At 38.4% G+C, this 16,328-nt stretch overlaps 1 protein-coding gene across 1 annotated transcript; it reads right to left on the bottom strand.

Moving 5' to 3' along the window:
• Positions 1–241: 241 nt before the first annotated feature.
• On the bottom strand, positions 242–8,006 carry Gmnc (geminin coiled-coil domain containing). The gene is made up of 5 exons (XM_040751440.1): positions 7,848–8,006; positions 5,625–5,799; positions 3,916–4,004; positions 2,934–3,050; positions 242–1,249 (listed from the first exon to the last, which is right to left on the bottom strand). The coding sequence occupies exons 1-5, from the start codon at positions 8,004–8,006 to the stop codon at positions 632–634; spliced, it is 1,158 nt and encodes a 385-aa protein (XP_040607374.1). The 3' UTR covers positions 242–631.
• Positions 8,007–16,328: the final 8,322 nt, after the last annotated feature.

Here is a 16,328-nt window from a genome sequence, read left to right as displayed (position 1 = left end):
GAAACCAGCATAGCACTATACCAGACCCCCCTGACAAGATGTTAGTTTGGGGGTCTGGTTAATCTATAGGTCCTCTGGTAGTGGATCAGTATTTATCCTAGTATAGGAATGGAATTTGGGAGCCCACTCCACATAGAGGGATACTCTCTGTCTAGACACATGGGGAGGGTCTAGGCCCTGCTCCAAATGACAGACTTTGAAGATCTCCAAAGGAAAGCCTCACCCTCCCAGGGGAGCAGAAAGGGGGTGGGATAGGAGACTCCTGGGGAGCAGGGGAGGAGGGAAGAGAGAGGGAACTAGGATTGACATGTAAAAGAAGCTTGTTTCTAACTTAAATTTTAAAAGGGGGGAAAAGGAAATTCATTTCCAGGCATCAGACAAAGAAAGAAAGCTAATTGCTGGTATGGACATGTAAACAAGTCAAATATGAGTCAAATATAAGTAAAAGAAGAGAAGATACCTATTAGTATGCTTTCTTGACAATCATACCTTATAGTTTTAAGTACATAACCTAAAGGAACACTGGCAGTGGCAGGAGGCAGGCAAAAACTTATGTGCTCTGGATGGTCCCTGTGGAAGGGGTCTTTGTAAACAGATGTCCTGGCGGTCCTCTCTAATAGAAGAGAGGTCACTAAGGCTCCTTAGGGACCCAGGTAAACTTCCAGCCTCCCTCCTCATCTCGACGCACAAAGGCTTGTCCCTGATGGAAAGAGTGAGTTTTCACATTGCAGTGAGGGCTCAGAGATGTGGAGAAGGCCACCTCTGTCTTGTTGGGTGACACATCTGCACTGTGGTAAGGAAGAGTTTGCACCCCTACTGGAGGATTGGACAGCCAAGAAAAACAGTGACAGTCTTGTTGGTGGATGGTGGTGACATGTGAGGCATTTGTTCTGCTCCCTCCACAGTCAAGGTGTTGATCTCTAGGAACAGTTGCATAGCCAACTGTATCATGTAGAAACTGGGAGGATGTACTGGGAACTGTTCTGGGATGGGAGGCAATGGCACTGTAGTTAGCTGGCAGGGTGTCATCAATGGTGTTGAGGTCTTTCAACCCAAGTGTTTGAAGAACCCAGGGGTCCACACAGGGCCCAGTTTGTTCTTCACAGTTAGAAAACTCAGTGGAGAGGTTTCTCTTGGCAGTTTTGGACTGGGGTATCTCAGCAGGGGAGTGTCTGTGTTCTTTGGGTTTCCTCTTCTCTTTTCTGTGTTTTCCACATACTTTAGAAAACTCATCTGATGACAGCAATTTCTGGAAAAGCAATATTTGAAAATTGTACTTTTTTTGGTTATTTACTGTTTGCTCATTTGAATACCAAAAAATGGCTAAGTGTCTTGTGTGTTTCCATAGAAGTAAAAATAGTTAGTCACTTAGCTACTGTTCCTTGAATAAACATCCTTAATAAGTTGTTACTTTGTTTCACATTCTTTATTCAGCTTTTAAAAATTGAAGGAAGCAGATGACATCTCTTAGATTTCAACTAAATGAAATAAATGCTGATGCCAGTAGCAGCTGTCACTTATTAAATTAATTTATAAGCAAATAAAATAGGATCATAATTCATAAACCACTGCTTGTATGTTTTCTCATGGGATGCAGATGCTCTTAAAATAATTAATAGACATCCACATATTAGTGATCAGCTGAGTATATCTTTGCCTAGATTTAAATCTTACGTATATGAATCTAGACAGAACCTCTTATTTCAACACTATTTATCACCTTCTATTTCATCATACTAACTTTCAAACACTCTCATGTCATGTGTCATATTATTCTAAATTTAGAAAACTGATATCAAGAGAATTAAAAATGCCCAATCAATATCACTTAGGGATTTTTTTATGGATTGATATCTGATGTTAGGATCCAGACTAATTACTATAAGGATGTGTTTGTTTTAGTGAAAGCTAACTGGATTGCAACGGAGTCAAATTTAATGACATTCTCTATACTCAAAAACAGGAGGTAGCATCAAATTTAGATCAAATAATGTCATAGCTTTTCTAGCAATAAGATATATCTGATGTAAGACATAGTAACTAGAATGATGTCAAATGCAAACTGAAATGTGAAAAAGAACAAAAAGGTTATAGGTTAGATATTCATCCTTGAGTTAAAGCAGTTCACTCAAACATATATGGAAAAAGAGTACTTGCATACCCATATTCACCAGTGGAGACACCTGGGGCCCAAGTATGTCCACAGCATTTCAGATTCAGAGATATCAACCCTCCCTTGTGTGTGTGTGTGTGTGTGTGTGTGTGTGTGTGTGTGTGTATAATTGTCCAGATGTTGAGCTGGGTGTCTTCTTCTATACTCTCCACCTTACATTTTCAGGCAGAGTCTCTCACTGATCTTCCTAGGCTGGCTGGCCAGTGGGATGCAGGAATATACTGGTCTCAGCTTCCCTGTGATCTACTGGGACTGCAGATAAGTGCTGCTGCCCCTGACTTAATGTGAACACCTCAGGATCCAAACTTAGTTCTTCATGGATGCATGTAAAGCACAGCCCCCAGAGAGATCCTTACCAGGCTCTTGACCTATCCATTTACCAACTACAATAGCAAAGGCCTTGAGGAAGAACTTTAGCTAACATATAATACATAATTAGAACTACTAATGTTTTTTTACATTTGATTTCTATTCCAATACTCCACTCTTTATTAACCCCAGTAGTCTTAGCAACTCCCTGATTAACTTCAGTCCTTAATTCCCTTTGTGATGTTAGGCTAAAATCTGAAACGAGAAACTTCTAGAAAATGGTATTTAACAATCCTGTTGAAGTCATGTATTTCCTTAAGGATAATATCCTACTAACTCCCATGAAAACATCTCGTTCTGTAAACTTCATGTATTTAATCATGGGGTTGTCACGTAGTGATTTGCTCTGTCAAGTCACTGCCTTGCACTTGGAAAACAGATAATTACATACCTTGGCTTTTTCTTCCAGACATTTAACCAAAGTAGAATTCAGGTATTGTCTGAGGTGATTATTCTCTTCATGTAGCCTAGCAAGTTCTTCCTCCTTCTGTACCAGAGTGTCCTGGAGCTGCAAGAAGCATACAATAGTGAAGGGTGCTCCCCTCTATTGGCTTTGTAACCTAATAATACTGCACTGCTCCCCAACATTCTTGGACTTGGTTATTCTTGTTTGTTTTAGGAACATTATTTCAAAGAGCCCTGGTCCTCTGAGTCTTAAATTAAATCTACCCTCCCTAACACCTGACTGTTCAGTTTTGTGCACTGTGTATTCCATTCACTGCAAAGTATTTGAGGAGATCAGATGACTTTCAGAACTGTAACCACAGAGAGTCAGGGGGGTGTGAAGGAAAGTGAGCCACACGGAACTGTTTAAATATAGGAAGGATGGTTAGAAGGTTTGACTGGATTCCTTCCCTGCAGTTAAAATAAAATCAGTAGATGTTACCTGGCTTTTCCCAGCCCCAAACCTATGTGTCCAATAAATAAAAGCACTCATCAGGAATGATCACAAATGAGATCCAAAGGAGGAAGTGATCTTTGGGAAACTTTTATCATTATTCCTCCTCTCGAAGATGAGCCATGTTTATTGTTTAAGACACTACTGTATTCACCCTTTGGTCATTGCAGCTGCCCTAGAGAAGGGCTGCAGGAGTATTCCACAGATAAGGGGAATTTATTTGGTTAATTGAGAGGTCAGTCATAGGTAGGTTTTCTTGGAGCTTTTGTTTCTGTGAGTTTGTTCATTTAACTTTTATGTCTTTGGATACACAATTACTGTTGTGTGTCACAACAAACACTGAGCCACGGTGAATTTTAAAAAAAAGAAAGAAAATATTTAAAACTAAAAGACAATAAGAAATAAAGGGAGTCTCATGGGACAGCAGACATTATGGAACTAGGTTAGTCTCAGTATTCTCACTACCTATCCATACCTGCTTATTTCTGTAGAGCTGAGAGGAGAGCTGAGTCTCTTCCCATGAACATGAATCCAGAACAGGGAAATTTAAGTCACAGGATGCTTCTATGTAAAAATACAAAATAAATGCATGAACATATTTAGAACTACACGATAAAAATTCACAAACAACTTCTAAAGTTTAATAGATATAATTGCTTTTATTTCACACAGGAAAACAAGACTTTTAAGATTTCAGAAGAAAGTGAGCAAACATTTTTGCATTGTCTACCAGTGGATAGAACCCCTTTCTAGTGTTAATCTTATTTTCTGATTTTTAGCATTTAATAGCAGCATATTTGGCTATATAATTAAATCCTATATTTTGATGCTGCATTTTCCTCTCACTTGTCTTACTTGTGAAATGTGAAAGGCAGACTGTGTTCAGAATTTTGTGTCATGGTATGATAATATTTTCTAGTATGTATGTATGTATGTATGTATGTGTGCTACACATTAAAATTGGGACCTTGCGCATGCTGGAGAAGTACTGCATGACTGAGTCAAATTACCAACGCTTAACCCCCTTTGCCTTAGTGATTGACATCTCATTTCTCTGAAGAATTCTATGGAGATTACACTGCTGAGCCATACCTGATCTATTTCAAGTGTCTACATCTGTATATTTTAATGTGTTTTCAAAGAATTGTTACAGCAAGCTATGCCCATCAATGAAAAATGGTTTCTGCATGCTAATGTACTTTAGCCCTCACTCCCCCAACCCTTGGCTTCATTCTCCCATTTGACCAGCAAGTCTTAAAATATTGTTGTTGAAACATTTAGTAGTAAGTTGGAGTGATAAGTAATAAAATAAAAATCAAACTTGGGTTCACATCCTGAGATACTCGTCTCTTTTGCATAGAGTTAAAAGACAAGCTGAGCAATGTCCTCAATGACACATGCTTCATTCATTTCAGTGTATGCTTCAGCATCTTTTCATTCCCCTCTCCCCAATCTCCAAAATACTTTGGGGGCAGAATAAATGCACAGGTTTTCTGAGGTGCCTAACAGTTTTACAGAAACCAAGCATTAATACAGAAATCCCAGTAACAAGTGTAAGAATATTCATTAAGCTTCAGGCCAGCATGAGTGTTTTCTGTAATTTTCATCAACATTGGACATCTCTCTAAAACTGAAGTGTGTATATGAATGGGGAATGTTTATTTCCATGTGCGAAACACTGTGCACAAACTTTGTATGATGCTATTTACTTTGCTACTCATTCTTTATTTTTCCCTCAAGGTCACACGAATCTCACCAAATTACAACATAAATATTCTACCTATATTTTGACTCAAAAGAATGTGCTACTAGAGTGCTGTTTATAAAGCTGTGCTACAGACCCAAAGTTACTTATGAGTTGGCAATCTCCAAGAATTACAGAATGTAGGAAATACATGTCATCTAGCACACAAGAGGAAGTGTTTCACTTTTTTTAGTTGAGAAGCACAGAACAACCAGTTTTACCACTAAAAACATTCCAGGGGTCTCAGTGCCTATTTAAATTCTCTCTCTCTCTCTCTCTATATATATATATATATATATATATATATATATATATATATATAGATAGATATAGATATAGATATAGATCACTTTCTCTGTTGATTCCCAGTCCTTGATGCTTACAGTCACAGGACTGTGAAAAGACCCATTCTACAAGCAAAGCAGAAGAGTAGAACTTACCCTGTGTCTGTGGTGCTTGTTGGGGCTCAGCGTTGTCCAGGAGACTAGCAGCCCAGAAAGAGACCCAGGTTTCCTTGGAAACGTCAACACTAGATTCTGACGTTGTAGTTGAATACGGGCAATTATAACTCTGCCCTCCTACCAAATACGGATCTTGGCAAGGCAGAACGCTGTTCTGTGAATTTCAGTTTGATGGGAGTGTGGAAGATGGCATGACGCAGTTGGGAGGGGGAGAGAGTGGGAGAAACATGGAGAAATTATACGTGATAAAGCATATAAACAATAAGAAAAATAACTACAGATCCATCTACATAGTTGAATTGTATGGTTATAATTGCTCAAGAATTCTAGGTTCTTGAATTACCCAAGAGTTTCTTAAGGCCTTTCACCAAATAACTAGTATTGAATCGTTCAGGTGTGTAAACATCAGAGTAATATTTTCTACTGCAGTGACTAGCTCAACTCATAAGCTAACCCGAAACTAAGTAAAAAGAACTAGATTTCATGATCCAAAAATATAAGAACTACTTGTTTCTCTGTCGTAGATAGCTTGATGTAAAAGAAGAATCAGATTTCACGATTGAAAAACATAAGAACTGCTTGTTGCTCTGTAGTAGCTATCTTCGTTGTATTTTATAAACCTTGAAAGGCAAAGATCACAGACTTCAAAGAGTTAGGTGAACGGTTCTATATGGCATCATATCAAGGAACTTTCTAATTTGGAAGTCTGAATCAGCTTTGTGTCTTACATTAGAATGGATAAACATGTATATGAATATATGTGTACAGAGGTCATCACATATATTTCCCCCCAATTCCAGTCATAGGAACATGACATCTTTCCAAGTAAACAGTCAAAAGCTGAGAATCAAGGCAGTGGTTTCTAGTTCACTCCACAGTTAACACTTAGTACCCTTTCCAAGTTACCATGCCACCAGTAGCTGTCTGGCATGCCTTTCTCCACTGTGTTCTGACTAAATGAACACCTTCCTGCCCCGCCCCACTCACTCCTCAAACCTCGAATGTGGTCTCTCCAAATGTCCCTGCAGGAGTAGGCAGTCTGCCTTCTTCCTAGCTTAAGCCGTCCAACAGCCCGTTCTTAATTATGTGTCAATGTTTAATCAAGTCGAAAACATCCCTTACAGCAGAGTCCAGGTCTAGGCAAACTACTCCAAGACTGGTGCTGACTTGAAGACTTTCTTGGACATTAACAAAGAGAAGGCAGAGAGTATGGGAAAGGAAGAGAGTAAAGAAGAAGAGGACAAGGAGGGTGTGGAGTAGGAAGAAGAGGAGGAGAGAAATGGGAATAGGAGAACAAAAGTTATTATTATTGAGTCACTGGAGTCTCCCCAGGTCCCTGCTGCCAGTGACTGGAGGGTTGAAAAGGTACACTATTGAGAAGCAAGCACGGCTTGGGCGGCGCTGCCTGAAGAAATTCAGGCAAAAGTTTATCAAGTGCTATTTTCTTTTATTCTAAAAGTATGTTTGTAGACTCTTTTTTTCTTTCTTGAGGTTATTCATGGAATCAGAGCTATTAGGCAATCGACACCTGAGAGGAAAACAAACCCCAAACACTCGTGAGGATTTCAAATCTAAGTGTTTGCAAATATGTGCATAATCTAGAGGAGCAGGTGGAAGGAAAGCAGGTCTGTGCCCGGGTGAGGGGAAAGGCGTGGAGTGGGGAGGCAAATATGCAAGGAGAGGGAACAGAGAAAAATTAGGAGTGCGGGGTAGCAGAAACGGCCTATATTAATTGGCAAGTACAAAGGCATTTCCCAAAACAGAATACATTCTTAAGGCAGTTTATTGTCTTCTAGGGCTCCCAGAGTTCTGGCAGCGAAACAAGCTAATGCCAGCTCCTCACTTACCATCTTGAAGAAGAAAGTGCTGCAGAAACTGGGACCCCTCAGTTCTTTCTTAAAGCCAGAGTTAGCTTTGAATGGGACTGCAGAGAGGAGCAAGGAAGCAAGATCTAATCCTCTGGAGAAGCGAGTGATGCACAGGTGCTGCTCTCTGGTTTAGTGCGAGGCTGTCAAACAGGTGACTTGCCCCAGGAGTCACCCAGCCTAAGCCACAGTAGCTCCAGCTCCGGAGACACCCGCACTGGGATGTAAAACCAGCAGGACGTCTTGCTTGGGCCAAGGAAGGACCCTATGTTGCAGGCGGCTGAGGCAGTGCCTGGTCAAAGCCTGTGCCGGTGCGAGCTGAGTCTATCGAAACTACCTGCAGCTGTGACGGCTGGCGATGGGGACTCAACTGCCCTGCTCCCTCCGTGCCACGCGCCCAGCAGCCGGCAGGGCGGGGCTGGGCAGGGCGGCCAGCCAGGCCCGGCAGCATCAGAAGCCCAAACCTTGGTCTCTGTGAAGCGCTAAGGAAGCCCATCCAAGGGGCCCTGGTGTGAGTGACTTTCTGTGCATGTGCTGCTCACCGGATAACAAGTGATGGCAACTTGGTAAAAACGGCGACTTTATTTTTATTTTATTAATGAGTCTTATTTCACCCAGTTCTTGCAATGTTTAAATGTGAGGGGAAAATGTTATCAATCTTAGAATATACATTTTCCAAGACGTATATGCCATGTCTGACTCCACAGCACTGTGGTCAATGGGCTGCACGCAACAAGTACTCAATAAAAATTTCTTCAAACAATGAATTAATATTCACATTTAGGAATCTAAAGTGCTTTTCTCTGAGTTGGACTGATGCATACCACAATTACATAAAATTTTTAAAATTACGATTAAGAAAAGAGACGCCTGTCTGTCCTTCATAAAGTATTATATTTCCCTGTCTTTAATTTTGTTCTCACATGTATCTACATAATGCTCAATCTAGGGATGAAAGAGAAGCCTCCTTTACACAAACTTCAGTAACCTCTTCTCACTTGCACTCATCATCTAAACGGATACAACGCAGTGAACAAATGGGATGCAGTTTCATCAACCCAGTAAATATCATCAGAGGTCTCTAAGACACCCAGCCAGAGACACCTGAACACACCTGTCCATTACTGAACAAGGCACAGTAGATGAACTGTGGAATCTACCCACCAACAGATAAACACACAAAGAAAACATATACACCAGAGAACCATATTCAGTTATAAAGAATGACATAATGTCATTTGCAGAAAAAATTGGTAATCTTAGACATCTTTATGCTAAGTGAAATAAACTAGACTCAGGTTGTCAAAGAGCTTATATATTCTCTTGTGTGTAGAGTCTCTATTTTAAATTTGTGCATGTATGTGTGTGTGTGTCGTATACAATAGAAATGATACCATTTTACTATTGTTAAGAGGCAAATGACCAGCAGATAGAGGGAACAAGAGAGGGCAATGCATTGTAAATATGAGAAAAGCACATGATGTACATGAGTAAAAATGTTATGAGGAAGCCTGTTATTTTGTACAATGAATAAAGCTATTAATAATTGAACAAAACGAAAGAGGTTGACAATCAATATAGGAACCAGGTACTAGTATTCTCTCAGTTTAAAGGAAAGCTCTGATGGTAAGAATATGGATACTGTTAGCATAATAGATAAGTGCCAGACAAGATTTAGACCTCAGGCAAAGGTAACTATGCTTCATTTTATATCTTGCCTTTCTTGTGTTCACTCTTTAAACCACATAGGTGTCTGTATGCGTAACAGGCACTGTTTCAAACTTATTTGTGTTACCTTCAGATTCATAAGTTGAAGTTCTGGTGCCACTGTGACTATATTTAGAGAAAGGGTATTCAAGAGACAGCTTAAATGTGATCCTGAGTGGACCTTATGTCTGGTGGTATTATCAGAAGTCAGGCACACCAGGGTCCTGGATGGCACACACACAAAGAAAAGGTGGTGTGAGTTCAGAGCAAAGTGAGTCATGAAGGGAAGGCTCTGGAAAAACCAACAACCCTGCAGAAGTCTTGGTGGTAGGCTTCCAACCTCTGAACTGAGGATAGCCCTCCTGTGACACAATTGGTGGGTAGCCTTAGCAAACCAATGTGTACACGACACAGAAACTAAGAAGCAAAGTTCAAGTCCAGCTTACATCTAGTTCTTTAGAGAAAATTTCACCTTTATTTGCTTGTCCCCTTCCTCTATTTGTCATGCATACAATTTACAAAAGTTACTAAGAGACTAACTGCCCAGGGCCCCAAGGTCAAAAAAGGTATAGAGGAGGAAGTGGGAGAATGTGCCAGAAGGGTCCTTTCTCTTGCTCTGATAATATTTATTTGAAAAATATGTAAATGAATGCCAATACCTGTGAAGATCGCTGCATCAATAATAGACAAGCTGGATCACTCAATGCCAGCTCATTCCAGTGTGTCATAAGAGAAAGTGGTCCCTTGCAGTACAAACAACAAAACCCCAGAACAGATCAAATTCAATTAGATCTTGCAAATCTACAATCTTATTCAAGGCAAAAAGTTGTTGATGCTTTAGTCCTGCATACAGCTACTCTCTTTAACAAAACCTGGATAGTTTTGTGATGAGCAGAGGCAGAAACAGGAGGGATGGGTGGCCTTGCTTTTGGAAGCTTTCACAGATGAGATGCATAAGGCTTTGCAAGACACATTGTCTTCTTCACTCCAAAAATGATGCAAAGAAGGTAAATGAGCAAATACAGTAGGTAAAAAGGACAGAAAGGAACATTGGCTTTGAATTAAAATATACATGGACTCCAATCCCTGGTATTTTCTGACAGAAATATGTAGGTTGCATTATCAGTGTATCTAAATCCTGGTAACTAGTTTGGTAAATTAGAAGAAAAATGCTTACAAGACAGATCAAATATGAAGCGTATTTATTAATGCTCAATAATTTGCTGATTAAAGAACAGTAACTTTTTACTATTATTCATAGAGAGGGTTCTGCCTTTGATGATGAATAATTGTCTACTGCTCTGCTGGATCTGCTGAAGTCACTGAAATGAATGTTGGACTGGCAAAATGGGAGGTTTGGAAGGGTTAGATGTAAGTGTTAAAGTTATTTGGTGTACATAAATGCTTTGTAAATCATCAACTAACTACCTTAGCGAAATAGATGTGGGAGGGTAGGTACATGGAGACATAGAAACACTGAACACCAAAGAGCTGTGGACAATTGAATGTAAATGAGATTGTAAGTTCTTGCTAAAATTAAAACACAATGGAAACACTTCAGATGCATAAACTCTGACTGTGCCTATCATTATTTTACGATTTACTGCTTAACCATAAGCTTAATTACTATTATTATTTTAAAAAGCCACTGAACCAAGTAAGCAATAATATGAAACCCTTTGGCAGGTATATCCATGTTTATGAAATGCAAATTCTTTCTTATATAAGTAATGAGATCAGTTAGAAACTGCCTTTGTGTTGTGTTAGAGTAGATGGTGCTAAAGAGGAGACCAATAACAGCTCAGCTGCTGAATCAGGAATATATATGTATATATATGGAGGTAATTTGACCTGCACAAAAGCCATGTCTGCAGACAGACAGCAAAAGGTAGAGTGTGATCAGAGGTACAGTGGAAATATAAATACATGGGCATATGGAATGGTCTTTCCTTTCACCCCGGGAGAGTTCTTTCTTCGATTCACCTATTAGTGGATTCAGTAGCATATATAATAAAGAAGAATCATTTTTCTTTGTAAACACAACTCCTTCCTGTAGCAGACAGCTGAGTCTCCAGGAAAGAAGATCATGTTTCTCCTTTCTCCTATAGGTAGAATGTTACATATGGAAAAGTTGCAATGTAACAGTTTTGTATTGTAAGATTTAACATTTGCAATTATCTGTATCTGTATAGTCATGACACGTTCAGTTTACTGCATACAACCTTAAAATTACTCACCCAAAAGTATATGTGGGGATCATTCTAGTATGGACAGAAACTTGCCTACTACTCATCACCTTGTTGTTCTTGGAAATTTCTAATGATTATGATATATGTGACAAATTTTTCAGTGATAAAAACTATTTCTACATAAGCTTAATATGTGAAAGAATCAATATTTAATTCTGACAAGAGAAATAAAAAATAAAGAAAGATGTAGTGGTCACTAGCCAGAAAGGAGAAATGCTTTGGATAAGGTCCAAAATGTGAAAAGCATGTGCATTTCTGTGTGTGTGTGTGTGTGTGCGCGCGCGAGCCCATGTGTGTGTGTGCGTGCACACTTATGTATGTTGGGTATGTCGTCCAGAATTTCTTTCTTTTTTTTTTTTTTTTTGGTTTTTTCAAGACAGGGTTTCTCTGTGTAGTTTTGGAGGCTGTCCTGGCACTCGCTCTGTAGACCAAGCTGGCCTCAAACTCACAGAGATCCGCCTGCCTCTGCCTCCCGAGTTCTGGGATTAAAGGTGTGCGCCACCAACGCCTGGCCAGAATTTCTTTAATAGTTTTATATCTACCATTATTCATTTATGCATAAAATGTTTGCTGATAATGCAGCTATACTTGATGTATTTTATTAAGGCAGATTACCTACCTTCATCATATGGAACAATCAGAAGATTATCATTGTAAAAGTATGTCTTTCAAATATCAAGTATGTATTTTACATACCTGAGATTGCTTGCAAATGGATGCAGACCTGTATTCATTATTCAAGAAAAATGTTCTGTCCTTAGTAGCCTTGCTTTCTGTATTTTGTCATATTATAACACTTCAGCCTAGGATTTCAGCCAAGTTAGAGTACAGAGGCTTTGCCTTGCTGTGGGAGTTCCCATTTCATTCATGCCTCACATGGAAACTGGGGTAATTAATACCTTACCTCTCTGCCATTTACTATGTGAGCACTGGTGGGAAGCTCTGAATTAAAATAAGAAAATGTCAATAGGACTATGAAAGAACATAAAAACGTTGAAGTTAACCTCACAGAAATATTAGAGAGGAAGCCTTTGAAGCCAAGCAAAGAGAACTCAAGGCTGAGGGGGTAGCTCTGCAATTTGGTGCTAGTCTATTAGGCAACGTTCCAGAATCCATCCCCAGCAGCAGGAACAAAATAAATAAACAAGTCAATAAATCAATACAAGTTTATTTCACACAGTTTATCGCAATGCACTGAGAAATGATTAAAATAGTTATGATGATTAATATATGTCAGGGATATGTTCATCTAACTTTGATATAAAACAAAGTTCTATTTCATGAAAATCTATAGTTTTGTCAACTAGGCTCCAGTGCCCACATTGTTCAAGACTCCTTGTCAGGGATGCTTGGCAAGCTAGGTGACAGATGACAGATAACTGATGTAGTATTAACAACTTGGAAGACAAATGGGCAATGACTACAGCACTTAAATTTCTTGAAAATACAGAAATAAGGAAGTGGGCTCCTATTTTTAACAAGATGACTGGAGTCATTCCATTCTACTGTTGGAGTTACCCAAGAAACTAAAAATGTGAGTTGTTTCACAAAATATACACAAAACCCTGAAAGGCATTCCCTCACTTCTTTTATATTATCTAATTTTTACTAAGTTTTATTGCATTTATTTTACATATCAACCACAGTTTCTTAATTAATTTCTGGTAAATTTATCTTAGTTACAGCTGTATCAAAGAAATTTAAGTCAGTCTATTTCTATTTCCAGTCAAGTTTTGATTTCTACATTTCTCTTTTCTATAGAAAATAAAATCATTACACCAACATTTCCCAGTGGAAGCATTTACACATGTTAAAACAGCCTCAGAAACATTCACAGTGTTTACTGGATGGAGGGTGCCAGTGTGTGTGTGTGTGTGTGTGTGTGTGTGTGTGTGTGTGTGTGTGTGTGTATTCCTCTCAATCTAGCTTTGTGAAGGTGGTACTTACAGCAGGCACACACATTTCAGTGGCTTCATATCTGGGTAAGGATGCAACAAGAGCCAAGCAGGTAATAGCATTTAAAATGCTTTTTTTTCTTTTTTCATAGAACACTATTGGGAAAAATCTGCAATTGCATATTATGGAAATTATATAATGTAAAAACTTGTATTGTATGAATTCTTTTAGTCCTCATGAGTATACATCTGGGTGTATACATGTTTACATATTTGTATTCATTCTTTCCCATGCCTGTATCTGGAAAAATCAGTAAATCCCACACCTCCAGGTACTTACAAATAGACAGAAACATTCACATGTTAGAAATTAGCCCGTATTCTGCACTCCAAAATTCCCAATAAGGGACAAGAATCCATGAAAATTTGATTGGTACGTCTGCAGACAGAGAAGCAATATTTCTTTCCTTCCACTGACATCAGTGTCTGCACTAGCAAATCTCTAATCTTTAAGGCCAACTTAGAGGACAGCCTATGCCCAAGGCATGTGTTGTCGACCTCTGGTGCTTATCATGATATAAAGACATTTACAGTATTCATATAGGCATTCTAAGGAACCCATTTAATTTATACATGTACATTTTACATGAAGCCATTTACTCCAAACCCTCATTCTTTCTTGAGTTGAAACATGGACTACATAAGGGACACTAAACGCAACTTTTATTTATGCATCTATCTTGGGAATCTGTTATATAGTTGGAGTTCCAGCTCAAGAGAGAAGGAAAGGAATGTTGTGAGGACTCTTGTGTTCAAAGAAGTAATCAGATATTAAGTTTCCTGGAGAAAAAAATATGTCAATTTGACATTTAGGTATATACAATATGTTCTGAGAACTTGCAACATCCACATTCTTCAAGCTGGCAAGCACAAAGGAAATCAGTGAAAAATCTTGAAGATAACTGGATTAAACTTCACCCACACATCAATATAAAGAACACAGTCATATTTTGTTGTTTTTATTTTGGTGGGGTATGTTGCATGTAGTATTTGTACATTCACATATGTGGATATGCATGTATATACAGGTGCACATGTGCACATTCATGTAAAGGCCAAAGGTTGCCATTGGATAGCTTCATCCCTCACTCTCATGTATTGAGGCATGATCTTTTACTGTACCCAAGCTTGCTGTCCCTGGCTAGTGTATCTATACAGTTTGTTCTAATCATTCTTTATCGCTGCATACCTTGAACTGGGATTACAAGGTTCCAAACTTGGCACACATGTTCACCCAGCAAATTAATTTATTGTAGAATTATCTCCCCAGCCCCTGACATTTAAAAAGCTGGAAAAATAAGGGATGGTTTCAATGAATTAGAAAGCCTACAATGTGGATTGTTATTCCTAGAAAACAACACTGTGTTTGTTACATTAAGTTGCATGTAAGCACATTCTCATAAGCATAAAAGTGCTAATACACTAATGTTTAATTGTTTATTGTAAGCTCCTGATGAGGCATGCTGTCTATATATGCTTAGAAACCAAAAGTACTCTGCAGCATTTAGTGGGTGCCTATTTAAAGTCTGCAGACTGGGGCTGACTTATCCCTTATTTTACAACAATTTAAAACTATTAAAATGTGATTCTAATATTTCTTTGATAATTCTCAGCACTAATATTCTGAATTAAATTACAGTTGCAATCCCCATACTATTTCATTTGGTACAATATCCATAATATAGAAAGCACCATATTCTTAGAGTGGAATAACAAACAATAAACTAACATGTAAAAGTATAATTACAACAAAAATACACAGTGGATATGAATAATCACACAGGAAAATAAGTGGCTGCCATTATGCAAAACTAGCCTTGTAGCACTACCCAACTAATTTATCCATGTCCACAAATAAATGTACATACAACAGACAAGACTATTTTAACAGTACTTTACTAAAGTATTGTATAGATTTATTTATACATTTTTTCTTTTATATTTTTTTCTTATTCATTTTAAATACGACCCACAGTTCTCCTTTCCTTCCTCCCCCCACCCAACTGGCTTTTTATACATTCTTTTTCAATAATACCTTACAGAAACCAAGTAAACTGGAACAATCTTAATGCATTCTTTTAGATTTGTTATAACCCAATAAATTACCTAAACTATTATAATGAGTACAGAAGAAATCCATCCACTATTTCCTCTCTTAATAGATATATTCAAATTACTTCTATGTCTTTGTTTCAATGAACAGTATATAATATACATTTTGGTATGTTTATCTTATATAATAGTGATATCTTGACTTACTTATTAGGGCTATATATTTTAGGAGAACAGTGATGGAGTAAAAAGTCTTAAATTTTTAAACCCTCCTCTTAGGTTATCAGGTTCCTTCCTATTAAACTGATTCAAATTTTAAGTAACCAATTTAAGTAACTAATTTTCAGAACACTTTTTAAACTTTGTGAAGGTTTTAAATATTTATTTTATGCAGTATGATGTATATGTGTTTTACATACATGTACATACATAATTGCATGTGTATTCCCTTTCCCCTCTTGACTTATAAGTGTTTTGCATATGCATCAGTATTAATGAAGTTTACTGTTTTTTCATTTATGACTGCTTCAGGGTTGTGGATGTAGTTAAGTTGGTAGAGTGCTTGCCTAGCATTCACAAAGCCCCAGGTTTCACCTGAAGCGCCACATAAATCAGGAGTGCTGACACATATTTGTCATCCACAAACCCAGGGGATACAAGAGAATCCGTAGTTCAAGGGCAGCTTCAGCTACATTTGAGGACTACCTGGGCTACAGGGGCTTCTGCTTCAAATACAAGGAGGAAAGAAGGAGGGAAGGAAGGAAGAGAGAGAGGGAGGGAGGGATGGAGGGACTGAGGGATGGAGCAGGGAGCGAGCGAGGAAGGGAGGGAAGGAAGTGGGAGGAAGGAAGAAAG

Source organism: Mesocricetus auratus, unplaced genomic scaffold, assembly GCF_017639785.1.
Source record: "Mesocricetus auratus isolate SY011 unplaced genomic scaffold, BCM_Maur_2.0 Super-Scaffold_100008, whole genome shotgun sequence".
Classification (NCBI taxonomy): Eukaryota; Metazoa; Chordata; class Mammalia; order Rodentia; family Cricetidae; genus Mesocricetus; species Mesocricetus auratus.
Note: the sequence above shows the minus strand (reverse complement) of the source record. Positions and strands in the feature narration are given on the sequence as shown.

What these genes read in the sequence shown, in the direction of transcription:
- Gmnc (XM_040751440.1), bottom strand. Translation starts at nt 8,006, where the DNA reads ATGGGCTTCCTTAGCGCTTCACAGAGACCAAGGTTTGGGCTTCTGATG. An exon ending in ACAAGCACCACAGACACAGG is followed by an intron (nt 4,005 to 5,624) that starts GTAAGTTCTACT and finishes ATTTTTACATAG; the next exon opens with AAGCATCCTGTGACTTAAAT. An exon ending in AGCTCTACAGAAATAAGCAG is followed by an intron (nt 3,051 to 3,915) that starts GTATGGATAGGT and finishes TGCTTCTTGCAG; the next exon opens with CTCCAGGACACTCTGGTACA.